The 26495-nt window shown below is 37.9% G+C and overlaps 1 protein-coding gene across 1 annotated transcript in view; it reads left to right on the plus strand.

Annotated features, from left to right (window-relative positions):
• MGAM2 (maltase-glucoamylase 2 (putative)) overlaps positions 1 to 25546 on the plus strand; it is a 107540-nt gene extending 81994 nt beyond the window's left edge. Inside the window, exons 38-48 of the mRNA XM_017891086.1 lie at positions 3337 to 3470; positions 3751 to 3785; positions 3886 to 4002; positions 4586 to 4734; positions 4842 to 4926; positions 5334 to 5390; positions 5812 to 5936; positions 7080 to 7168; positions 15828 to 15877; positions 20298 to 20471; positions 21803 to 25546. Of these exons, the coding sequence (XP_017746575.1) occupies positions 3337 to 3470; positions 3751 to 3785; positions 3886 to 4002; positions 4586 to 4734; positions 4842 to 4926; positions 5334 to 5390; positions 5812 to 5936; positions 7080 to 7168; positions 15828 to 15877; positions 20298 to 20471; positions 21803 to 23989 (3202 nt within the window). The 3' untranslated portion in view covers positions 23990 to 25546. The remainder of the gene's footprint in view (positions 1 to 3336; positions 3471 to 3750; positions 3786 to 3885; positions 4003 to 4585; positions 4735 to 4841; positions 4927 to 5333; positions 5391 to 5811; positions 5937 to 7079; positions 7169 to 15827; positions 15878 to 20297; positions 20472 to 21802) is intronic.
• The last annotated feature ends 949 nt before the right edge of the window (positions 25547 to 26495 follow it).

A 26495-nucleotide genomic window follows, 5' to 3' on the forward strand; every position in this document is an offset into this window, starting at 1 on the left:
CCGCCCGCCTCGGCCTCCCAAAGTGCTGGGATTACAGGCTTGAGCCACCACGCCCAGCCTATTGCTGCTTTCTTTGCCCTGCAAGCCCCTTCTTTGCCAAAAGAAAATTTCTACTCTTCTTTTAAGCAACATTCAAACGTCACTTCTTCTATGAAGACTTTCTGTCTTCTATGTCTAATATGAAGACAGGGATTTTGATAGGTTTTACACTGAGTCTATAGATCAGTTTGGGGAGTATTACCATCTTAACAATATTAAGTCTCTTTTGATTCATTAGCATGAGATGTTTTCCCACTTATTTAGATCTTTAATTTTTTCAACAATTATTTTTAGTTTTCAATGTATGTGTTTTTGGCCATTATTTCTATAAATATTTATCTGTCCGTTTGTCTTTTCTTTTATCCTTCTGAGATTTTGCCATTTTCCAATGTCATGGGGAAATTTCAGACTTGTTCTTTCCAGGACAGAGTGTGATCTTTTCTGTTCAACTGCCCATTTCTGCTCAAGTATCTAAGCTCTCTGCCTTCTGTCCGCAGAGCTTACAAGAACCTCATGCTATTTGATTTTGGGCTATCAACAGGTGATACTATTGATTTTGGGCTATCAACTGGATGTTCCACACCCAGGGGCAAATGGTCTTCCGAACAGAAACTCTTCTTCCCTTTCCCACTTTCTTTACATCTTCATCTTTCAGTTGCTCTTTCACGGTCTTGCTTTCTACACCTAGCTTGAGGCTTTTCCAACCAAGGAAAAACTAGTTCTTCAGGAAAACATCCATGTCTATGTATGAAATACACACAAAACAAATAGATGTTTTGTATCCTCAGAAATAACCTTACCTCAGAAGAGTACAAGGACGGATAAGTCACAGTCCCTGCTTTCAAGGACCTCATTGTCTGATTACAGGAGTCAAATACGAGAGGGAAAATCAATTAACTCTACTGGGATGATCCAGAAAGTCTGGATACATTCTGGATTCAGATGGCCCCCAAATCTATGTTCCCAACCCAGACCTTTCTTGAGCTTCAAACCTAGAATTGCCCATAGATGTCTCATTTATGATGTCCCATACGCACTTCAAACCTAATACTTAAAATGTTGAACTATTTGTCTCTCCCTTAAATCTGTCCTCCTGCTGTCTTTCCTTCCCTCCTTCCTTCCTTCCTTCCTTCCTTCCTTCCTTCCTTCTTTCCTTCCTTCCTTTCTCTCTCTCTCTCTCTTTCTTTCTTTCTTTCCTTTTTTTTTAAGATAGAGTCTCGCTCTGTCACCCAGGCTGGAGTGCAGCGGCCTGATCTTGACTCACTGCAACCTCCACCTCCCTGGGTTCAAGCAATTCTCCTGCCTCAGCCTCCCTAGTAGCTGCGATTAGAGGTGCATACCACCATGCCCGGCTAATTTTGTATTTTTGTTAGAGACAGGGTTTTGCCATGTTAGACAGGCTAGTCTTGAACTACTGACTTCAGGTGATCCGCCCGCCTTGGCCTCCCAAAGTGCTGGGATTATAGGCGTGAGCCACCACGCGCGGCCTCTCCAGTATTCTTTGTTTTAGTGAGAGGAATCAAGTTTAACTAGTCATTTAGGTCATCCTAGATTCTCCTTCTTTTTCTGCTTTCAGTTGGTGACTCAGTTCTTTACATCAGTCACTACTCTATCTTCCTGCCTTATTCCAAGTCTTCATTACCTCTCATCTAGACTACTATAAAAATCTAAGTGATCCTTACCTCCATTTCTTTATCACACGTACATACATATGCATTTTTCCAATTTGTGTATGGTTAAATCTGTACCTTTTACTTCATTATGTTTTGTCCATTGTTTTTATTTGAAATTCCTTTCTCTTGTAGAAATCAGGCGGTTTATGTCTTCTTTCAGTTTTAATAGAACGTGTGTGTGTGTGTGTGTGTGTGTATTTCCATTCATTTTTGGATTTGCTTTGGTGTGAAAAATTGGAAGTGACCCAAATGGATTAGTTTCCACATTAGTAGTCAGCTACTTTTCCTAACATCGTTTATTGACTAATTCATCTGTGTCTATTGATCTGTGATGCTTTTTTAAAGCAAATACTTGGATTGTATAGATACTAGGATCTGTTAGGCTCTGTTAATAGAGTTTCTCTTTTGTTCAGTTGATTTTTCCCTCACACAATTGTCATTTTCTAAGGGCGTGTGCAGATGATCTATCTTCCACTGAAAGATAAACATCTTTTATGTATATTTGCCTCTGTGTGCAAAACATGTCTTGCTTTTTGAGGTATAGAAAAGCACAGTGAATATTTCCAAAATGCTGTAGCTTTTATTTGGATCCCAGATCTGCCTCCTTATTCTTTTTTCCTCTTTCCCCTCCTGCCATATGACTACAGACATGCGTGCGCCACCCTGCCCAGCTAATTTTATTTTTTTGTAGAGACAGGGTCTCAATGTGTTGCCTAGGCTGGTCTTGAACTTCTGGTCTCAAGCAGTCCTCTGCCTTGGCCTCCCAAGGTGCTGGGATTACGTGTGTGAGTTACTGTGCCTGGCCTCCTCTTTACCCTTTTTTTTTTTTGAGACAGAGTCTTGCTCTGTCACCTAGGCTGAAGGGCAGTGGCACAATCTCGGCTCACTGTAACCTCCACCTCCCCAGGTTCAAGTGATTCTCCTACCTCAGCCTGCTAGGTAGCTGGGATTATAGGTGTGCACACCACATCTGGCTAATTTTGTTTGTTTGTTTGTTTTGTATTTTTAGTAGAGACAGGGTTTCACCATGTTGGCCAGGCTGGTCTTGAACTCCTGACCTCAAGCGATCCACCCACCTCGACCTCCCAAAATGCTGGGATTGTAGGTGTGAGCCACCACACCCGACCCTCTTTACTCTTTAAACGACCTTTGATAAGCATTTTGAAGATCGTCTTATTTTGTCCAGCTCACTATTTTCAGGTGAATGCCTTTCTAACTTCTCTGAACCGTAGCTTTCTAACAGTAAAAGGAGTGTAAAGACACCTTTTCATGATGTTATGAGACACCACATAGGAAAGTGACCAGTATAATACTGGGATAGAGGAATTGTTCCATAAATAGCTATATTTCCCCTCACTCCCACCCCTTTCTCTTACTTCAGGGAGATAGTTAATTAATCAGATTTTTCAAAAATGAAACGCACATTCTAGGTGCAGATATACCTCTAGTCTTGCTGTGAAGTTTGCTGGGATCTTTAGCATGGCTTTTAGACAACAGATTCTTTCTGGGAAGAAGTTATCTGACTCGGACCAAAGTACCCTCACCACCTCATGCTCCAAGCTGCAGTTACTTCCTGTAAAGGAGTTCATTTCTTCAATTCACCTCCTTATTCCCCTCCCATCAGAGCTGTGCAGGAGGTGACAGGACAGCGAGGGATCGTCATCACCCGCTCCACATTTCCCTCTTCTGGACGCTGGGGAGGACACTGGCTGGGAGACAATACAGCTGCGTGGGACCAGCTGGGGAAATCTATCATTGGTGTGTGGGCTCATTCCCAGGGGCCTGTGCTGGCAGGGAGGGCACTGGAGTTTGTGCTGTTCAGCAGCACTGGTTATGTCTCTGTCATCATCTCGGTGGTGGTAAAATTAACAAGAACTGAGTTCTCTCTGGGCATGGATTTTAATTTACACCCATCTTTCAATATTTTCGTCATGAATGGTCCAGGGCTTTCTAATGGGGTAAGGAAAAATCAGGCCAAGGCTTCACTCTCCTCCCAAAGTGCTCCTTCATCTAACACAGCTGTGGCTTCTTCTTGCAGGCATGATGGAGTTCAGTCTCTTTGGAATACCTTATGTAAGTCACATTTGGACCATTATTAATTGCCCAGTCAGATTTTAGTGAGTCAGCGCCTCATGAAATTCCCACCTCATGCTCTCATTGTGCATCTTCTCAGACAGGAGCAGATATCTGTGGGTTCTTTGGAGATGCTGAATATGAGATGTGTGTTCGCTGGATGCAACTGGGGGCATTTTATCCATTTTCCAGAAACCACAACAACATTGGGACAAGGGTGAGGCAGCAGTTCATGCTCCACGTGTTGCATACCCTCAAATCATAACTTCTTTTTAAACCCCAGGAGTATTATACTCATTTCCTGATAAAAATCAGAGAACATCACCAGAATCTTAATTTCTTGGAAAATCCACAGAGTTCAGAACTCTGGAATTATCAGTAATTTTTAGAAATATACCCTTTCTCATCTCCTGGAGAATTAGCACCCATGAGGAAAAGTTTTTATAGTTCCCCATGGGGCTAAAATGAAAGAAGCTCCCTTTGCTTTTAAGAATATTGAATTTGTATTTTACTCAAACTCATCCAAGATATGTTGGTGCTACACAGAAACCTCTCCCTCTACACATGTAGAGGGCCAGAGCCGGACCTATTCCAGGGACTTAGGAATCAGTGATAAAAAGGAGAAAGCAAGAAATTCTAATTTTGTAGGGTGGCAGAGAAGGGGGAAAGGGTAGGCCAGGAATGAAGGGATAAGTGGCTTGTAACCTACATATTGAATAAATGCCCATTGATTCTTTTCCGATGCCACTGGGATGGAATGAAGAAAAGGTGATCCACTATATGCTCCTTTATCCCTACAGAGACAAGATCCTGTGGCCTGGAATTCAACCTTTGAGATGTTGTCCAGAAAAGTCCTAAAGACCAGATACACCCTGCTTCCTTATCTCTATACTCTGATGCATAAAGCTCATGTTGAGGGCAGCACTGTTGTTCGACCCCTTCTCCATGAGTGAGTACAGTCTCTTTCCCCAAGCAGCAGGTTTAGGCATGTCTTGCAAATAATCCTCTGTAGCAGTCATAAGAGGATAGGTGAATTTTCCCCGTTTATTTTTTAAGGTTTACGGATGACAGGACAACATGGGATATAGACCATCAGTTCATGTTGGGTCCTGCTATCTTAATCAGCCCTGTGTTGGAAACTGTGAGTTCTTCACTGTAGATCAGAAACCCTTCAATCACATGATCTGAAATCATGGGAAAAGCATTTTAAAGATCATCTGGTTTTGTCTAGCTCACTATTTTCAGGTGAATGCCTTTCTAGAACATCTACAGGAGATCTTCTTCTTTTTTAAACGATCTCTCTGTTAATGAAACCTTTACTACACTGACTGATTTCTCAATTTAAAATTTTGTCATATACTTTTAAAATACATTTTTTCTGTAGTTTTGAAGAATAATTTTCAGGATTTTCTTAATAAAATCCCTCAAATTGTTGCAATCACTAATAAAATTTTCATTTTTTGTCTTAATTCTATAGAGTGTTTTGAAAATGAAAATGAAACATTTTTATTGAAATATTCATAACAACATGTCAATTTTATGTTTCAGAGCACATTTGAGATCTCTGCTTATTTTCCGAGAGCCCGTTGGTATGACTATAGCACGGTAAGAACTAATATATTTGTGAGGAACGAGTTTGGTCTATGCAGGGTGGGGAGGTGGAGAGGTCGATAGAGCCTTCTAATTCCAAGTACATATTTTCTAAGGCAATAATTTTGACCTTTTTAGCCTTGGCAAGGCTTGTTTAAATGAAAGCATGTGTAAGAGCGTAGATGAAATCTGAGCACCTACATCTCATTGAAGCTCCCCGCTCACCCTTGCCCTTACCTCTCAACTTTTCTGGAGAAACAAAGTCTAGATTTTCAGTCTTAAGCAAAAATGAAAGATTAGAGATTTTCTCTTTAGGTTTGCAGTCTTTTGCTGACTTTCTAACATGCTTCCCATGAAAGGAAGGACTTGTAATTAAACATGCTCTCATTTAATATATTTATCGCTCATCATTTTTTGCCTGTATTCTCCTTTCTAGGGAACTAGCAGCAAATCGACAGGTCAGAGGAAAATCCTGAAGGCTCCCCTTGACCACATCAACCTTCATGTCAGAGGAGGCTACATCCTGCCCTGGCAAGAGCCTGCAATGAACACTCACTCCAGGTGAGGAGAAGAGGTGATGTCTCACAGCCTCTTGCTATACCCTAATGAGGAAGCCTTACAGGAGGCTGTCCCACCTTCACCAGGGATATGTGGATTAGAAACTAAATTGCCAAACAGTTTTACTGGTCAGATCCTGTGAGTGCTTTCTGAGTGGGACCTGGAAGAAGATGAGTTCATAAAGTGTGTTAAAATATGCACACACACACACACACACACACACACATTTTTTGTCTGTAGTGCTGTATCAAAGGCAAAAATTTTCCTGAAGGCAGAAAAATGTTTCTCTTTCCACACTATCAAAAAGGAATAGGGAATGTTAATGAGCTCTTTGACTTGTGATCGAACAAGGACTAGGTAGGACTGAGTCTCATTCCTAGGTCTACTTTGGTCAACAGAGGAAAGACATGTTTGTGTGTTGTGTGTGTGTACACACACATATGTAAATTACACATATACTATGTACAAATTTATAAAATCATTGATTAAACAGAACGTGTCACATCAAGAAAGGCACATAAAAACATTAACAACTCAAAAGGAGAGAAGTTAACTTTCAGCCTTGTGGTGTAATGCATGGTTTATATGAAAGAGGGCTTTGAGTTGGATCTTGCATAATGAATGAGATCTGAATGTACAAAAAGGGAAAGAGAGATCCTGGTCAGATTAAAGTACTGAAGGTGAAAAATGGGTTGGGTTTGGGAACAGTAAACTATCCAGTTTAACTGGAGCACAGATAAAGGAAGCGATAAAATAAATAAAACTCCAGCAGGTTAGGATCAGATCCTGGGGAATGGTGAATGCCAAGCCAATTACTTTGCATTTTATTCTGTGGCAACCTGGAAGTTACTGAGGATTCTCTTTTCAGGGATTTTCTTCCTATGAAATTAATATTTCATTATATTACTTGTGTGTATATTTGATTTTTGGAAATTGAAGCTAAATCAAATGTTTTATTAAATTTTAAATGTTTTCCATTAACTTTTAGGTGTCTTATATTTTATCTATTTTACCTGTTTTTAGAACTTTATATGCATATTTAATACATTTCTTTTATTTCTAAATAAGTAATGATTTAACACAGTCTGTTCTTTATTCTTACAACTTACAATCTAGAGAAAAATAACTCATCTTTTTTTTTGGTAGTCGACAGAATTTTATGGGATTGACTGTTGCTTTGGATGACAATGGGAAAGCTGAAGGCCAGGTGTTCTGGGATGATGGACAAAGCATTGGTGAGTATAAACTTTCCAGGGTCCCCGTACATCATTGAGAAAAATCATACCATAGAGGCTTGGCATATAATTAGTATGAATTGAAAACCTCTCTCTGCCTATTGACAATAAGGCAATAACATTTGGAGAATTTTTCCAACTTTTGCCTGCTCATTTATATTATACTGTAGTTAGTATAGATGGGGTACAGTCCCTACCTTTGTAGGTCCAGGAACTTGCTGTTATTCAGTCAGGGATGATCTATCTCTGTATAACTGTCTCACTCTTGATTTAAAAAAAGTGTGGATGCAAATATCACGCTGATGGTTAATTCATTCTCAATGGGACAGAAACATGACTCTATTATTTGGGTCAGCCATCTATACCAGGCACCCTGTTCCTCACACATAGGCCTGCTCAGGAGGCAATTTAGAGGTTAGAAAATTTCTTGGTGACTTATAAACTGGGAATGAAGTATTGCTCAAAGGATACTTACATCAGTGAAATATTACTTTGTATGCTTCCTTTCCCCAGTTGAGGTAGAATATGTTAGTTCTACTTCAGATAAGTGAGATTTGTCATTATCATCAGAACACCCTCTAACTCAGACTTTTTACAGAAATATGGACACACTGTTACCAGCTGACTCTCACTGTTCACTACTTATTACTGTGCACCAGAACCTTCTAATCTTGCAACATACCACATTTTCTGAAATTATAGCTTGTTTTTCACTTCTAATATTTCTAGAGATTCCTTCTCTTTTAGGTTCCTTCATTATAAAGATAAGAAATTCTCATTAGAGGAGTAGATATTCTTTGTAACACATGTTAAAGATAGAAAATTAGAAAAAAAATAGAAGCACTTTTAATATTTTTGCTGTACTGACTTTGGCTTTTATATTAAGAAAATGCTTAATTTTTAATATGACTGAAAACGTTCTGCATATTTAATTTGTGAATCCTGTTTATTTTCCTCTAACATAATGACAGAAGCGTGTGAACGTTATTATTTACTCCTTATAAATACTATTATGATGCTCAAATTCTATTGAGATAATATGTACAGGATGGTTTTGATTTTCACTGTTATAAATAACACCCCTTTTTTTTTTCTTTCTTTTTTTGAGTCTCACTCTTTCGTTCAGGCTGCAGTGGCGTGATCTCAGCTCGCTGCAACCTCCTCCTCCCTAATTCAAGTGATTCTCCTGGCTCAGCCTCCCTGAGTAGCTGGGATTTCAGGTGTGTGGCACAACACCCACTAATTTTTGTATTTTTAGTAGAGATGGGGTTTCGCCATGTTGGCCAGGCTGGTCTCGAACTCTTGGCCTCAAGTGATTCACCTGCCTCGGCCTCCCAAAGTGCTGAGATTACAGGTGTCAGCCACCGTTCCCAGCCCATAAATAACATCCTTGAGTGTTAACCATTGTTTCCATTTTAGAATATGTCCATAGAGTAGATTCCTGGAAGTGATATTACTATCTTTTAATCACCTTTAAAAGAGTTGTGATTTATACAAATAAAATGTATCCATTTTAAGAATATAGTGAAGTTTTGACAAATGTGTACAGTTGTACAGCCACTACCACAATAAAGATGTGAAATATTTTTATAACCCCAAAAGTTCCCCTTTTATAGTCAGCCTGTGGATTCATCCAACTGTGGTTTGAAAATGTAGTTAGCCTACAATAGTTGCATCTATACTGACCATGTACAGACATGTTTTTCTTGTTATTATTTTGTAAACAATACAGAATACCATGATTTATATAATGTTTACATTGGATCAGGTATTATAAGTACCCTGGAGATTATTTAAAGTACATGGGAGGATGTGTATAAGTTATATGCAAATATTACACCACAAAATAACTTACATTCAAATAATAATGTCAGATTCATTTTAATGGTCAAAAAATGAAACCACTGAAATATTCATCAATAAGTACATTGGTCAACAGTCATGGAATATTACCATGGAAGACACCATGGATTGTTATTAGGAATAAAAAGTAATTAATTCCTTTTACATGCAACAGCATGAATGAATGTAAAAAGCATTTTGCTAAGTTAAAGATGCTAAAAATACAAAAAATAGTACATATTGTGTGATTCTATTCACATAAAATCTAGAAAATACAAATCTAATTTATAGTGACAGAACGCAGAACAGTAGTTGCCAGATCCTGGAAGGAAGGCTCAGGAGTGGGGAGAAGCTGGCTGGAAAGAAGTACAGCTGTTGCTCGGGTATCCATAGGGGGTTGGTTCCAGGACCCCTGTTGCTTGGGTATCCATAGGGGGTTGGTTCCAGGACCCCTGTTGCTTGGGTATCCATAGGGGGTTGGTTCCAGGACCCCTGTTGCTCGGGTATCCATAGGGGGTTGGTTCCAGGACCCCTGTGGGTATCAAATTCCACAGATGCTCAAGTTCCTTATATAAAATGGTAAATTTTTGTAATTTCAACTTTTAGTTTAGATACAGGAAGTACGTGTGCAGAATTGTTACATGGACATATGGTATGATGCTGAGGTTTGGGGTATGGATCACGTCACCCAGGCAGTGAGCATAGTAACTAATGGGTAGTTTTTCAACCCATGCCCCCCTTCCTTGTTGCCTTCTCTAACAGCCTGCAGTGTCTATTGTTCTTGTCTTTATGTCCATGTGTACTCAGTGTTTAGTTCCCACTTAAAAGTAAGAAAATGCATTATTTGGTTTTCTTTTTCTGTGTTAATTTTCTTAAGGTTGTGACCTCCAGCTGCATCTATGCTGTTGCATAAGACATTTCATTCTTTTTTATGGCTGTGTAGTATTCCATGGTGTGTATGTACCACTTTTTCTTTATCCAATCCTTTGTTGATAGGCACCTGTGTTGATTCCATGTCTTTGCAATTGACTAGTGCTGCGAGGAACATAAGAGTGCATGGGTCCTTTTGGTAGAATGATTTATTTTCCTTTGGGTACATACCAAGTAATGAGATTGCTGGGTTGAATGGTAGTCCTGTTTTAATTTCTTTGATAAATCTCCAGACTACTTTCCTCAGTGGCTAAACTAATTTACATTTCCACCAACAGTGTTTAAGCATTTCCTTTTCTCTGCAGCCTTGCTAACATATGTTATAATTTGACTTTTTAATAATAGTGGGTTTGATTTGCATTTCTCTAATGGTTGGTGATGATAAGCATTTTTTCTTGTTTATTTGCCACTTACATGTCTTCTTTAGAGAATTGTCTGTTCATGCCTTTTGGCTGTTTTTCAATGGGGTTATTTGACTTTTGCTTCTTGATTTAAGTTTCTTATAGAATCTGGAGGTTAGACCTTTGTTGGATGCATAGCTTGTGAATACTCTCTCCTATTCTGTAGGTTGTCTACTCTGTTGATAGCTTTTTTCACTGTGAAGAAGCTCTTTAGTTTAATTAAGTTCAACCTGTCAATTTTTGTTTTTGTTGTAATTGCTTTTGGGGACTTAGCCAAAATTTTTTGCTAAGACCAATGTCGAGAAATCAGACAAGACACAAATAAATGGAAAGAAACATTCCATGCTCGTGGATTCAAAGAATCAAAGCAATATACAGATTCAACACTATTCTTATCAAACTAGCAACATCATTTTTCACAGAATTAGAAAAAAACTATTCGAAAACTCCTATGGAACCAGAAAAAGAGCCCAAATACCCAAAGCCATCCTAAGCAAAAGAAACAAAGACAGAGGTATCACACTACCCAACATCAAGCTATACTAGAAGGCTATGGTAACCAAAACAGCATGCATAGTACTGTTATAAAAACAGACACATAGCAATAGAACAGTACAGAAAATCCAGAAATAAAGCCACATAACTACAACCATCTGATGTTTGACAAAGTTGACAAAAACAAGCAGTGGAGAGAGACTCTGTACTGGCTAGCCATGTGCAGAAGAATGAAACTGAACCCTTACCTTTCACTGTATAAAAAAATTAACTAGAGACGGATTAAAGATTTAAATGTAAGACCTCAAACTATACAAATCCTAGAAGGAAATACTCTTCATGTTCTTGTTTTTCTTTGGTTGTTTTAGCTCTTTTGTATTTCACACAGGTTTTAAATCAACTTATCAATTTTTAACAACAAGACCACCTTCTGGAATTTTGACTGGAATTGCTTTTATTCTTAAGATCAATTTTTGAATATTTGTCATCTCTTTTTTTCCTCTGTCTCTTTCTCTCATCTACTTACCTACTTATCTACCTGTCTATCTCTATATAATTACCATTTACTTAGATCTTCTTTAATTACTCTTAGCAATGTTTTATAATTTTTGGTGTATGGATCTTGTACATATTTTGTTAAATATGTCCTAAGTAATTTAAGTTTTTGATGGCATTTTAAATAATATTTTAAATTTCTCCTAACAGTTTATGGATAATATATTATAACCCTATATTCACTTAATATGATATATGAGAGATATTTTTCAAATGGTTTTATTATCCATTTATGGGTGAAAACTTGCTAAAGAAAAAATATGAAGGGATTAAACAACTTCTCTCTTCAAAGCTCAGTTTAGTCTTTGGACTTTCTTTTTAACATAATCTGATAAGAAACTCTAGAAGAGGCATGTGGTATTCTGAAATTAAATAGATCTAGGTTTGAATACCATCTCAGTAACTTTCTGGTTGTGTGTCTTCTGGAAAATTACTTTCATTTTGTTGTCTCATTTCTTCTTTATTATCTACAACATACACCTCTGTTGTAATTTTATGAGGATAAAATGATTTAACATACGTAAAACATTCCTGGCACGTGAGTTCTGAATAAAATGTGTCATTTGTATGTAAAGTAAATAAAACTCTATTCTAAACATTTAATATGAGATACTTTACATTAAAATTAGCATGTCTAACTTATGAAAACAAAATGAAAATAAACAAGTAAATAAAATAAAATTAGTGTGGTTAATAAGAAAATAAAACAATAAGGCACCCAAAAGTCAAAAAGAGGAGGTTGACCAGCCGTCCTGGATTTCAAAGCTGTGGCAGGACTTGAGCCTTATAAGGGCATAATATACTACAGTGCCAATTTTTAAATTTAAGAACTGTATTTATTAAATGCACTTTAATATTCTTGTCTCTTGGGAAAGTACATTTTTTTCTCAAATTAAGCCTTTGTGAAAGGTGAACGTTTAATCAAGGGTTTGCTAGGTGAGGAAGGAATGATAATAAAAGGAGTCAGTGCTCATGATGAGACATTCAACACTTTGGTACCTCAGTGACATTCTTGCCAATGGGACTGCAGACTATTTTATGTTGTCAGATCATGACAAGTACTTGGTGTATATCCATTCATCAATTGATGGACATTTGGATTGTTTCCACTTTTTGGCAATTATAAATAATGCTGCTATGAACATCTGAGTATAAGTTCTTGAATAGACACACTTTTAAAAACTCTCTTGTGTACTATACACACCTGGGAGTGAAATTTCTGGCTTATATGGTAACTCTATGTTTAACTGTTGATGATATATCCAGCTGTTTTCTGTAGAGGCAGCACCATTTTACATACGAATCAGCAGTGTATGAGGGTTCTGATTTATCTTCTTCCTTATCAACATTTATTATCTATCTTTTTGATTATAGTCATTCTAGTGGGTGAAAAGCTGTAGTTTATTGTGGTTTTGATTAATTTATATTTCCCTGATAACTAATGTTGTTGAACATCTTTACATGTACCTATTATCCATGTGTACATTTTCTTCAGAGAAATGATTTTTCATATGCTTTTCACATTGTAAAATTAAAGTGTCTTTATTATTGAGTCATAAACAGTCTTTATAGAATTTAGATAAAAGTCCCTCATCTGATGCATGATTTTCAAATATTTTCTCTCGTTTAGCAGGTGCCTCTTTTGAGGCATAAACTTTTACATTTTGATGAAGTCTAATTTATCTATTTTTTTCCCATTTGTTTAATGTGCTTTTGGTGTTATATCTGAGAAACCATTGCCCATTACAAAATCCCAAGGATTTGCTACTAGGTTTTCTTCTAAGAGTTTTATAATTTTAGCTCTTACATTTAACTCTTTGGTTCTTTTTGAGTTAATTTTTGTATATGGTGTGAGACAGGGGTCTAACTTCTTTCTTTTGTGTGTGGATTTCAGTTTTCCCAGAACCATTTGTGAAAAGACTATTATTTTCTCATTGAATTATTTTGGAATTTTTGTTAAAAATAAATAGACCATTACTGTGAGGATTTATTTCTGAATTTTCAGTTCTATTGTATTAATCTACATGTCTATTCTTATGTCAGCACTGCACTGTCTTGATTACAGTGGATTTGTAGTACGTTTTAAAATCAGGAAGCAGGAGTTCTTCAATTTTGTTCGTTTTCAAAAATGGGCCTTATTTTAAAGCAGGTTTTTGCAACCTCAGCAATGTTGACATTTTGGGCTAAGTAATTATTTTGTGGTGGTGGCTGGGCTGGTTATTACAGCTGTTTAGCAGCATCCCTGCCCTCTCCCCACTTGATGTCAAAAACAAAGTTATCTTCAAGATAACTACATGATCTCTAAATATTGTAAAATGTCCCCAGAGAGGCAAATTTACTGCTGGTTGAGGATCAATGTTTTAAGAGAACATGGAAAGTCCTTTGATACAGGTTTAACTGATTAGAACTAGATGAGTAATGTCATTGCAGGTTAATAACATCACAATTAGTATGCAAAATCAACCCTCTATGAGCAATATGTTTCGAAAATGTAAACAAAGCCATTTCCTACAAAATTTTAACTTTCTGTTACAGTATATTTTAGTCTTAAGGTTAAAAATTAATAGTACCTGAAACTTCAAACTTTTAAATTTTATGGAATTTTATCACTTTTAAAATCAGACAGGCTTAAAAGTCAAATTTAAACTACTAAGATACAGTGTAAGTGTAAGTGTAACTTAAATGTTCTGTTAACAGACTTGGAACCATTTATTTAACTTTTCCTCACATAAGGTGATATAATGGCTAATTCAAGGATAATCTTAAAAAACATGTTGACAGAATCCCATTCTTTACAATTTTTTATTAACTGCTAGAAAAGGCTATAGTGTTTGCCCAGGTTACATTTTCTAGCCAAGACTAAATTTTAAAATATGGGTTGTATAATTGCTTCCATAAAAGTAGAAGTAATTTAGAATACTTAGAGAGTGAGTTGGTTTGGGAGAGAATATGTTGGAATACTGACAAGAGTTGGAATGTTGAGAAGGGCCAAGAACAGAACATGAAGTGAAACTGACTTTTAAGAAACAAGGAGTTATAGGAACCATATGGGAAGGAGACATAAAGTAAGAAGTATTTCAAAGGAGAGGTGTGTGGTCAAAGTGACCTAAAAATCCTGAACAATATTAGGAGATACTTAGATTTTATATACTATGGCACTGGTGACTTAGAAAGGGTCAATTCCATGGAAAAAGGAAACATAGGAGCTGGAGTTTAGGAGATGTAAGACTGAATTATGAGTTGGGTACACAGACATAACAAGCAAAGGCCACATTTATTTATTCACTTATTTTTATTTATTTATTTTTTTGAGATGGAGTCTCGCTCTGTCTCCCAGACTGGAGTGCAGTGGCGCGATCTTGGCTCTCTGCAAGTTCCGCCTCCTGGGTTCATACCATTCTCCCACATCAGCATCCCGAGTAGCTGGGACTACAGGCGCCCACCACCACACCTGGCTAATTTTGTTTTTGTATTTTTAGTAGAGATGGGGTTTCACCATGTTAGCCAGGATGGTCTTGATCTCCTGACCTCGTGATCCACCCACCTTGGCCTCCCAAAGTGCTGGGATTACAGGCATGAGTCACCGTGCCCAACCCAGCAAAGGCTACCTTTTTAAGATGTATGATAATAAAAAGGAGACGTGGTAGTAGCTTGATATAAATAGAATTAAGTAAAAGTGTTACCAGAACAGAGTACTCTGGAGCATAAATGTAGCTTGAAGAAGCAGAGAAGGTATAGGGAAGAACTGATGGAGTAAATTCTACAGAGGCAGAAGTGCTTGGAATCTGGAGCACTGTGGGAGGATGAGCTAAGAGTAGGGAGAGAAGAATGGTGAAGGTGAAGATTGATTATGACTTCGATGACAGTGAGCAATCAATTTTAAGTACTTATTCTGCACAAGAAGAACACTGTGTGCCTTACTGCCATTAAGTGGGCACTATTATATCCACTCAATAGATGATAAAATGTTGAGTAACTTGTCTGAGGTTGCACAACTATTAAGTACAAGAGTTGGGATTTCATTCCATGTCTACCTGACTTGGGAGCCTAAACTCCTAACCACCTGCCTCTGCTTTATCATCATAGTCTTTAACATGATAGCTATGTGAACTGCTATGACTACATGCTTGCTGTCTCGTACAGAATAACCAAACAGTAGTCTCCACACTTCAGCTAATCTATCCTTAGTTCAACCCAGATTCTCTTGCATTTGTAATCTTCTGACCTCCCCGGCAAGGTACCCATTTCTGTTTGCACATCCCCACACTAACATGCAGTGAAACAGTCTTTTAGCCACTATCTTCAGTACTCCTCAGAGAGGTGACAATCATCAGTAACTGTGACCCCACAGAGATATTTTCTGACCATGCTCAAGATTATTTGCTGCAATTGAAGCAGTTAGTAGTTGTTTATTCTTTTCTTTTCCTCGTTTGCAGATACCTATGAAAATGGAAATTATTTTTTGGCAAACTTTATAGCAGCTCAGGTAAGACTAATTTACTACATTTTATAAATCTTTTCCCAGTTGTCTACAGATTAAACATTACAGTCAACTGTGTAAATGTAATATCCCACATCTTAATAGGAGGTTCTTCTTGCCTTTACTTTTATAATCCAGGTCTGTTGTCCTTAAAATAAGAAAGAAACAATCCTTATTTTGGCAGTTTTTCAGCATACCATCTCTATGAAAAGGAACTTGGAATTCATACAATGCTGGGGAAAAAATGGGGCCTTAAATGTATAATATGTTTCCCAAAGATGAGAAATTTACTGGCTGATAAATTTTGAAAGAAAATGCTATATAAGTTATTAATTATGCAATAATGCATGAAAGACCTCAAAACCTTAGTGGCATCTAACAATAAGTACTTACTTGACTCATGAGCTTGCAGGGCTCAGAGGATCTGGGCCTGGTCTTGGCTGATCTTTGCCAGCTCACATACATCTCCAGTCAGTCTTGGCTCTATTGGGCTGTTTAGATAATCTTGGCTGTGTATTCACATATCTGGGGGGGGGGTGTCAGCTGACTCTCATACAACTTATCATGGCCTTATGGGAAAGTCTAGGCATGGCTTCTTCATAATTATGGAAGAGGGCTAAAATAAAAAAATAAAAGTGGAGATCCCTTAGTTCTTTTTATTTTTTATTTTTTTATATCGAGTTGACTAATTTCCCATTACCAAAGCAAAATCACATGGTCAAGCCCAGAGACAGAGGAGGGACAGAATGCCTCAACTGGAGTGGGAGGGCATTGCAAAATTGCATGGAAAAGGGTATGGATTTGTAAGGGGTGAATAATTCATAACAGTGATGCAATCAATGCACCTTGCATGTTAAATGATCCCATGGATCATCTATACAATTTTAATTAGAGTATGAGGAGGATCATTCTAGGTCCAACCTGGGTTCTGCTTCTCTATTTTTACCTAGTCACTTTAACCTAGGAGTAGTATAGCAGAAATCTATTTTTTTTCTATAACAGTGATTCACATATTTGAAGATGTCTCTCAGTTATTCCTTTTGTCTTCTTAGAATTATACATCACCAGGCTAACTTCATATTTCCTCTGTTTCCTGCTTATAGTGGTTTCCAGATCTGATCATTCTGTTTAGACTCCAGTTAACTTAGATTTCTTTTAAAACACCAGATTGAGAGCATATTTTAGAGCTGTTCTATCCAGTATGATAGCCCCCTGTAGCCAAAGGAAGCCATGAGGGACAGTGCTATCCAGCCCAGATACTACACTTTTCCCACGGTCTTTGCAACCCACAGACCACGAGATTCCCTCAGGTGCCTACACCACCAGGACCCTGGGTTTCAAGCACAAAACTGGGTGGCCGTTTGGGCAGACACCAAGCTAGCTGCAGGAGTTGTTTGTTTGTTTGTTTGTTTGTTTTCATACCCCAGTGGTGCCTGGAACACCAATGAGACAGAACCATTCACTCCCCTGGAAAACCAGGGAGCCGAGTGGTCTTGCTCAGTGGATCCAAACCCCACAGAGCCCAGCAAGCTAAGATCCACAGGCTTGAAGTTCTCCCTGCCAGCACAGCAGTCTGAAGTCGATGTGGGAAGCTTGAGCTTGGTGGAGGGAGGGGCGTCTGCCATTACTGAGGCTTCAGTAGGTGGTTTTCCCCTCATGGTGTAAACAAAGCCACCAGGAAGTTTGAACTGGGCAGAGCCCACCACAGCTCCACAAAGCCGCTGTAGCCAGACTGCCTCTTTAGATTCCTCCTCTCTAGGCAGGGCATCTCTGAAAGAAAGGCAGCAGCCCCAGTCAGGGTCTTGTAGGTAAAACTCCCATCTCTCTGGGACAGAGCACCTGGGGGAAGGGGCTGCTGTGGACACAGCTTCAGCAGACTTAAACCTTCCTGCCTGCCAGCTCTGAAGAGAACAGTGGATCTCCCAGCACAGTGCTGGAGCTCTGCTAAGGGACAGACTGCCTTCTCAAGGGGGTCCCTGACCCCCATGCCTCCTGACAGGGAGACACTTCCTAGCAGGGGTCAACAGACACCTCATACAGGAGAGCTCCAGCTGGCATCTGGTAGGTGCCTGTCTGGCATGAAACTTCCAGAGGAAGGAGCAGGCAGCAATCTTAACTGTTCTGCAGTCTCCGCTGGTGATACCCAGGCAAACAGGGTCTGGAGTGGACCTCCAGCAAACTCCAGCAGACCTGCAGAAGAGGGGCCCGGCTGCTAGAAGGAAAACTAAGAAGCAGAAAGCAACAGTATCAACATCAACAAAAAGGATGACCACGCAAAAAAATCCATCCGAAGGTCACCAACAGCAAAGATCAAAGGTAGACAAATCCACGAAGATGAGGAAAAACCAGCTCAAAAAGCCTGAAAATTCCAAAAACCATAATGCCCCTTCTCCAAAGGATCACAACTCCTTGCCAGCAAGGGAACAAAACTGGAGAGAGAATGAATTTGACAAATTGACAGAAGTAGGCTTCAGAAGGTGGGTAATAACAAACTCCTCTGAGCTAAAGGAGCATGGTCTCACCCAATGCAAGGAAGCTAAGAACATTGATAAAAGGTTAGAGGAATTGCTAACTAGAATAACCAGTTTAGAGAAGAACCTAAATGACCTAATGGAGCTGAAAAATATAGCATGAGAACTTCATGAAGCATACACAAGTATCAATCACTGAATAGATCAAGCAAAAGAAAGGATATCAGAGATTGAAGATCAACTTAATGAAATAAAGCGTGAAGACAAAATTAGAGAAAAAAGAATGAAAAGGAACAAATAAAGCCTCCAAGAAATATGGGACTATGTGAAAAGACCAAACCTATGTTTGATTGGTGTAGCTGAAAGTGACGAGGAGAATGGAACCAAGTTGGAAAACACACTTCAGGATATTATCCAGGAGAACTTTTCCAACCTAGCAAGACAGGCCAACATTCAAATTCAGGAAATACAGAGAATGCCACAAAAAATATTCCTTGAGAAGAGCAATCCCACGACACATAATTGTCAGATTCACGAAGGTTGAAATGAAGGAAAAAATTAAGGTCAGCTAGAAAGGTTGGATTGCCCATAAAGGGAAGCCCATCAGACTAACAGCAGATCTCTTTGCAGAAACCTCACAAGCCAGAAGAGAATGGGGGCCAATATTCCACATTCTTAAAGAAAAGAATTTTCAACCCAGAATTTCAAATCCAGCCAAACTAAGCTTCATAAGTGAAGGAGAAATAAAATCCTTTACAGACAAGCAAATGCTGAGGGATTCTGTCACCACCAGGCCTGCCTTACAAGAGCTCCTGAAGGAAGCACTAAATACGGAAAAGAAAAAACCACTACCAGACCATTGACACTATGAAGAAACTGCATCAACTAATGGGCAAAATAATAATAATAAACTGATAGAAGAAAAGTAAATTTAGGTTTGTTAATATTTTAATATGGACCATAGTCTATCAACAATATGTTATTTTTTTGGACTACTCACTTCATTTTCCAGAGCTTCAGTTTCCTTATCTCTAAGATAGCAATAATAATATTTTCTTTTCAAAATGGTTATAAGAATACTTATAATATAGGGAAAATAACTTCCATAATGCTGGTACAATAAACTTATTTTTGGCATTACCAAATTTATTATAGCAGATACTCAAGAAGTATGTCTTCATGAAGTGTGTAGAGAGTAGAATTATAATAACCAGAGGCTGGGAAGGGGTGGGAGCCATAAAGAAAGGTTGGTTAGTGGGAACAAAGAAACAGTTAAATAGCAGGAGTGAGTTCTTGTGTTTGGTAACATAGTAGGGTGATGATAGTTAACAACAATTTATTGTAAATTTCAAAATAGGTAGAAGAGAGGATTTGAAATGTTTCCAATGCAAAGAAATGATGAATATGGCTGGGCATGGTGGCTCTGGCCCATAATCCCAGCACTTTCGGAGGCTGAGGTGGGTGGATCACGAGGTCAGGGATTGGAGACCAGCCTGGCCAACATAGTGAAACCCCGTCTCTATTAAAAATACAAAAATTAGCCAGGTGTGATGGCATGCACCTATAGTCCCAGCTGCTTGGGAGGCTGAGGCAGGAGAATCGCTTGAACCCAGGAGCAGAGGTTGCAGTGAGTCCAGACCACACCACTGCACTCCGGCCTGGGTGACAGAGTAAGACTCCGTCTCAAAAAAAACCAACAAACAAAGAAATGATGAATATTTGAGATAATGGATATCCTAAATACCCTGATTTGATCACTACACATTGTATACGTGTATCAAAATATCACATGTTCTCCATAAATATGTATAATTATGTATCAATAAAAATGTAAATACATAAATAGAAATAGCAAACTGATAGAAGAAAAGTAAATTTAGGTTTGTTAATATTTTAATATGGACCATAGTCTATCAACAATATGTTATTTTTTTCTCTTTATGAACTCTTTATAGAACATCCTGCAAATCCAGACCATACACAATAAGTATTTGAGTGACTCGAATCCACTGAAAGTTGGATATATTAGAATCTGGGGTGTGAACTCTACTTATGTGACACAAGTCAATTTCACCTATGACAACTGGCAATTTATGGAGACAAATTTCATGAGTGACCCTTATAATCAGGTAGGTCTGAAAGGAATATTAGCATATCATAAGTAAATTTTATCATTCTGCAAAATTATCACCAATAATTTTGCTAACAATTAAAATTATTATCATTGTTATATTCTCGTGTATTAGAAGGTTATAAATATGTGCAATAGATATGTTCCTGAAAAGTTGCAAATGTTGAATCGTATTGTAAAATGTGCAACATTAATGGTCTTTCTGGTATAGCCTAGGGGTCATTGATCACTGGCCTGATGAGATCCTCTCCATGTATTTACCAAAGAAACTGTGCTGTGTTTTGATAGATTAGTCTTCCACATTAGCAAAATAAAACTTTTTTCCGCTGCAAAGGCTAAAACAAAGGTGATTCCCTAAAGCTGTTGAAGGTTTCCCCCATGCTTCCTGCAGTTATTCATGTCCCTGATCAAACGGATGGATCTTACAGGTGGATGAAAATTGGCAGTAAACTGTGGTAATCATCAAATGAATACATCCCACCTGTGGTATAAGATTAAACGGTTGATAAAACAGGGGGACATAAGTAGCAGGCCCTACTGGAGGATTCTAGAACCAACTAAAACAGAATTTTGGAAGATGAAATGCCAATAGTTACCAAAGCCAACCACAAAGAAAAAGGTATCTCAATTTTAGAACATAAGACATCATAAATACAGAACCAGCAACCCATAGGGGATGGTTTAGAAAAGTGAAAATGGATAACCATAGTTCTTGTGTTCTAAAAACTGAAATGGGTGCCCTGATGGTATTTGGACTTCAGAAAATGGCCCCTCTGAGCACTCAAATAGATCTTCTCCCTCTAGCCTCTTCTGGGTATTTACCTTGAAGCATTTTACCTGGACTATTGAGTTCAAAACCACTTTTTGCAAGTAATTGCTTCCAGTTAAGATTGTGCACAAAATCCTTGAATACCTTCTTTTTGAGGTATTTGAGAAAATTCTATGGCATATCTGATGCCTAGTATGTGCCAGACACTATACTGTCTGGAGTGAGGAAAACATGAAACCAGCTTGCTGTCAAGAGGACTAAAACCCAATGGCAAAGCAAAGAGATTTTAATAAATGTTGGTTTTAATCACAGCTACAAATATTTGTAAACAATAAGGTTCTGACTAAATGAAGTGAAAAGAAAAGATTTCCAGCATAGGGATTATGCACACAGCATCTCTCTGTAATATCTGACCAAAATCAATGTGACCTAACCTAAAAAGGAATGTTTATATCCTATTACTGGATATAAACTTTTTTTTTTAGTTATGATTTAAGAGGTGACCTACATGTGAGGTTTAAGTTCCAAAATACCCATTTATTTCTCTTCTTTTCTGGCAGACACTAACTATTCAATTGACTGACAAGAGTATCAACCTGGAAAAGTTAACTGAGGTTACTTGGATTGATGGTGATCCTGTACTTCCCACTCCAACTAAGACAAGCACCATCCCAATGAGTTCTCCTCCTTCTCCATCTACTACCAATGCCACCAGTTCTGAGACAATCACCAGTTCTGCCAGTGCAAATACTACCACTGGCACTACTGCTACTATTCCCATCACAACCACATCTTTCCCAACAAGTACTATTGGTGTTACAACTAATGCTACTGTTCCCAATACAACTGCCCCTTTCCCAACAAATGCTACTGCTAGCGCTAATGCTACAGTTCCTATCCCAACCACACCTTTGGCAACAAATACTATTGGTGTTACAACTAATGCTACTGTTCCCGATACAACTGTCCCTTTCCCAACAAATATTGCTACTGCTAGCACTAATCGTACTGTTCCTATCACAACCACACCTTTTGCAACAAGTACTACTGGTGTTACAACTAGTACTACTGTTCCTGATACAACTGCTCCTTTCCCTACAAGTACTACTACTGCTAGCACTAATGCTACTGTTCCTATCACAACCACACCTTTTCCAACAAGTACTATTGGTGTTACAACTAATGCTACTGTTCCCGATACAACTGTCCCTTTCCCGACAAATATTACTACTGCTAGCACTAATGCTACTGTTCCTATCACAACCACACCTTTTGCAACAAGTACTATTGGTGTTACAACTAGTACTACTGTTCCTGATACAACTGCTCCTTTCCTTACAAGTACTACTGGTGCTAGCACTAGGGCTAGTGTTCCTTTTACAACCACACCTTTCCCTACAAATACTGCTGATGCTAACACTAATAATACTGTTCCTAATACCACTATGCCTTCTCCTACAGGTAGTACTACTGTGAGTACTATTGCTACCATTCCCATTTCAGTGACTCCTTCTCTGACAAGTACTGCTGATGCCACCATTAGTACTACTGTACTTATTGCCACTACTCCTTCTCTAACAATTACTACTGATGTTAGCACTAGTACTACTATTAATGATATAAGTACTCCTTTTCAAACAAATACTACTAATGCTAGCACTAGTACTAATGTTGCTAATATAACTGCTACCTCTCATACAAGGACTGATGATACTGTTCCTAATAATACTGTTCCAATTACAGCTATTCCTTCTCTTGCAAATACTGGTGTTGACACTACTAGCAACAGTTTTTCTATTATGACCACTTCTTTCTCTGAAAGTAGTAATGCTATGGATACTGCTGTTATTATGGTAACCACTTCTCCTACAAGTGCTGATGTTGCTAGCACAAATAATGATGCTTCTGTGACAAATTCTCTTTTAGCTAAAATGTCTGCTGGTAATACAACTAGTAATAGTATTTCCATAACAACTACTTCTTTTGGTAATAGTGTTCCTATTGTGACTACTCCTTCTCCAAGTCCTGATGCTACTACTACAAGTAGTAATACTATTCCTGGCATGACTACTTATTACCAAACTTCTCCTACCACTCCTACCCATACTCTTACTTCTATTCCTAGCTCTATTACTCCTATTTTGAGCATGTTTCCAACAAGTCATACATTCACTACTGATAAAATTACTAATTTTACTACCCCTACAAATGCAAACACCATAATTTTCAACACTCTTGATACAAAAAGTACCATGATAATAGATGCTATGGTCACTATTACCAGCACCAGAGATAATACCATAAGTCCGGATACAACAGTTACTTCCACAGACAAATTCACCACACACATCACACAGTTCACTACTCCCCATTCTACTACTACTACAACACTGGCCTTAAGCCACACATCATTAGCTCCTACAAATCTTTCTAATATAGGCACCATGGATATTACTGATGCAGATAACTCCAGCAGTGTTACAGGTAACACTACACACATTTCTGTTTCAAATATCACAACAGCTTCAGACACAATAACAGCTACTGGTCTAGATTCACAAACTCCCCACATGGTAACAAATTCTGTGGCTAGTTATTTACCTATTACTGCAACTAGTGCTACCAAAGATACTACAAGTATTACAAAATATGCTTTAAATACTGCCACTCCTGATAGTACAGTACATACCTCTGCTACTTCACCTACTTATATTACCAATGCCATAAATGCTACTCAAGTTCCATGATTACTACTCAAGGCGGGGTAGTTACCTTATATAACTCCTTCAAACAACTATTACAGATATAGCAAATCAGTTATGAGATACTCTATCTTATGCTACTTAAGTTTTCACAAATATTAGTACTTTAGCCATAAAAGACACAGCTACTCCAAACACACTCGTCGTTGCAGACATGTTTAGGAAGGCTTACAAACCTTATAGATTTCACCAAAGCAGCTGTGGGTACTTATTTTGCAGCCATAATATGTACTCTTATTCTTTTAAATTATAGTTATTATTCCTATAACCTCATCAGTTAAACTACAGATGTTTTATATATCCTATATATCCTTACTACAGATTTCACAGGTAACTTTGGTATCTCAGATAACACCACATTAGGCTCTGTAAATACTATTGCCTTAGATGTAGTTATTGAAGTAGCCCAACTTGTTTCTTGGGTCACATGGCATAATACCGTAACTGAGAGCACTGGTGATACTCCTGGCACTCAAATGGTTTCTATACCAACAGTTATTGATATTACAGTAGAGTATGTAATTAGTAATGCTAAAAAAATGCACTTTATTTTCCTATGGACTATTCCAAATGCCATATCTACCAATAGAGTCTTTTGCATTACACATACTAATAGTATTATTGCTTCTGAAGAGATCCTAGCTGTAGCTACAGATATGGAAAATGCTACCTTTGAAGATCTTGTGTAACCTTACTTCAGGCACTGAAATAATTTAAATTATAAATATTACATGTGGGTTTGACTATCATAGAAAATAAAATTATTATAGATCCTAAAACATAAATTCCTGAACTTTGTGACCATTATTTCATAGGTACTACTAATACTCTTACTACAGATTTTATAAGTACTTCCACTTGTAGACAGTAGAGTATTCTCAGAAACTTAGAATTAATCTAAATTATGAGATAGTCTTAAAGCCTCACTGTTACCACCAATGACTGGCTCTGACTCTAGTATAAATCAGAAATTACCCAGACAGAGGTGAGAATGTAAATATACAGCATAAGGAAGACAGCCTCCACATTGGAATCAGAGTTCATAATCTTATTTGCATTTTCTTCTATTAAAACAAGCTTTTCCCTTATAATTTCACTGTTCAGACTCTCCTTCATTGTGTTAGGGTTTTTGGTCTATTCCTGGTTTTTCATATCCAAATTCATCGTTCATCCTTGATCCATTCTTTTCTTAGATCACTCAGACCCCCATGAGTAGACCCATGGTCATTACCAAATCTGGTCAGTTGGATATATTGTAGGTTTAACCCTAGGACAGTATTCTCAAAGTTTAGTTCAGGGATCCATGGGGTTCCCCAAGACTTTCTGGGGCACACAGGTTCTTCAAATCTACTTTCATAATGATACTAAGTTATTTGTTTTTTCAGTTTCATTGTCTCATTAGTGGATAGTGGCACTGTCCAGATACTCTATGCCATATTGTGTCATAATAGATGAATATAGAAACAGAAAAAAGAATCTAGCTGTCCTCTGTTAAGCTAGACATTAAACAGATTTACAAAATGTAAAATAATGCCATTCTTCTCACTCATTTTTTTTTTGCTTTGGAAAATATAGTTATTTTTCATTAAAAACATATTTATGTTATCACAAAGTGAATATGTTATTATGAATGAAAAATAAATATTTACAAAATATTTTACAAATGACTCAATTTTGATTTCTCATGCAGTAAATATTAGCAGATATAACCCACATAAATAAAGCACAGTGCCCTCACCAAATTTGAATGTAAAGGGATTCTAAGGTAAAGAGTTTGAGAACAACTTCCTTTAAGTGGGCAGAAACATCATATTTCCACTCTCGTGTCCTTGTCAAGTGTATTATCAACTTCCCCAGCATGTAGGTACTCCAGCATCTGTGACTTACTCCACATGAATATCTTCCCCTGTCTACAAATACATCTGCCCAGCTTTTTGATTTGCCAGCCCAGCTGTACTATTGTCTAGACGATTTGATGGTGCTCCAGATGAGGGGCACAGATTCATCAGTCAGCAACATTTGCCTTTTGGAATCTGTCCACAAGCTACAGTCCTCTGAACAAAGTTGATAGACCTTATTCTTGTGTATACATGAGTCTTAACTTGACCTTCCAACTCAAAACAAAACTCCAAATTCTATGGGCTTGGTCGCAGACTCCCTCACTTGTATCTTTACTGAGGGAAACTTAGTGCATTTATCTTGTTGGCACCACAAACTCTGATACAGGACAAAGTGCTCTGTGTGCTAAGGTACCGTGAGATTCTGCTGCCAGCCCACCATACCAGTGCTCATTCACTGACCAACAACTTCTCTTGAAGCAGCTGGGATTTGGAAAACTGAAGATGAATCTGCTTGAACAAGCGTAGTTCTGAAGCTACCAAAGTCCAACCTCTTAAACACGTAAATGGAACATAATGGAAATCATGGAATTTTGAAAAGGTGAGAAATACTTTGAATATACAAAAGTCTGGACTTTGGTCAGATGTTTGAA

The sequence above is a fragment of the Rhinopithecus bieti genome, unplaced genomic scaffold (assembly GCF_001698545.2).
Source record: "Rhinopithecus bieti isolate Rb0 unplaced genomic scaffold, ASM169854v2 scaffold_20175, whole genome shotgun sequence".
In the NCBI taxonomy this organism is placed as follows: domain Eukaryota; kingdom Metazoa; phylum Chordata; class Mammalia; order Primates; family Cercopithecidae; genus Rhinopithecus; species Rhinopithecus bieti.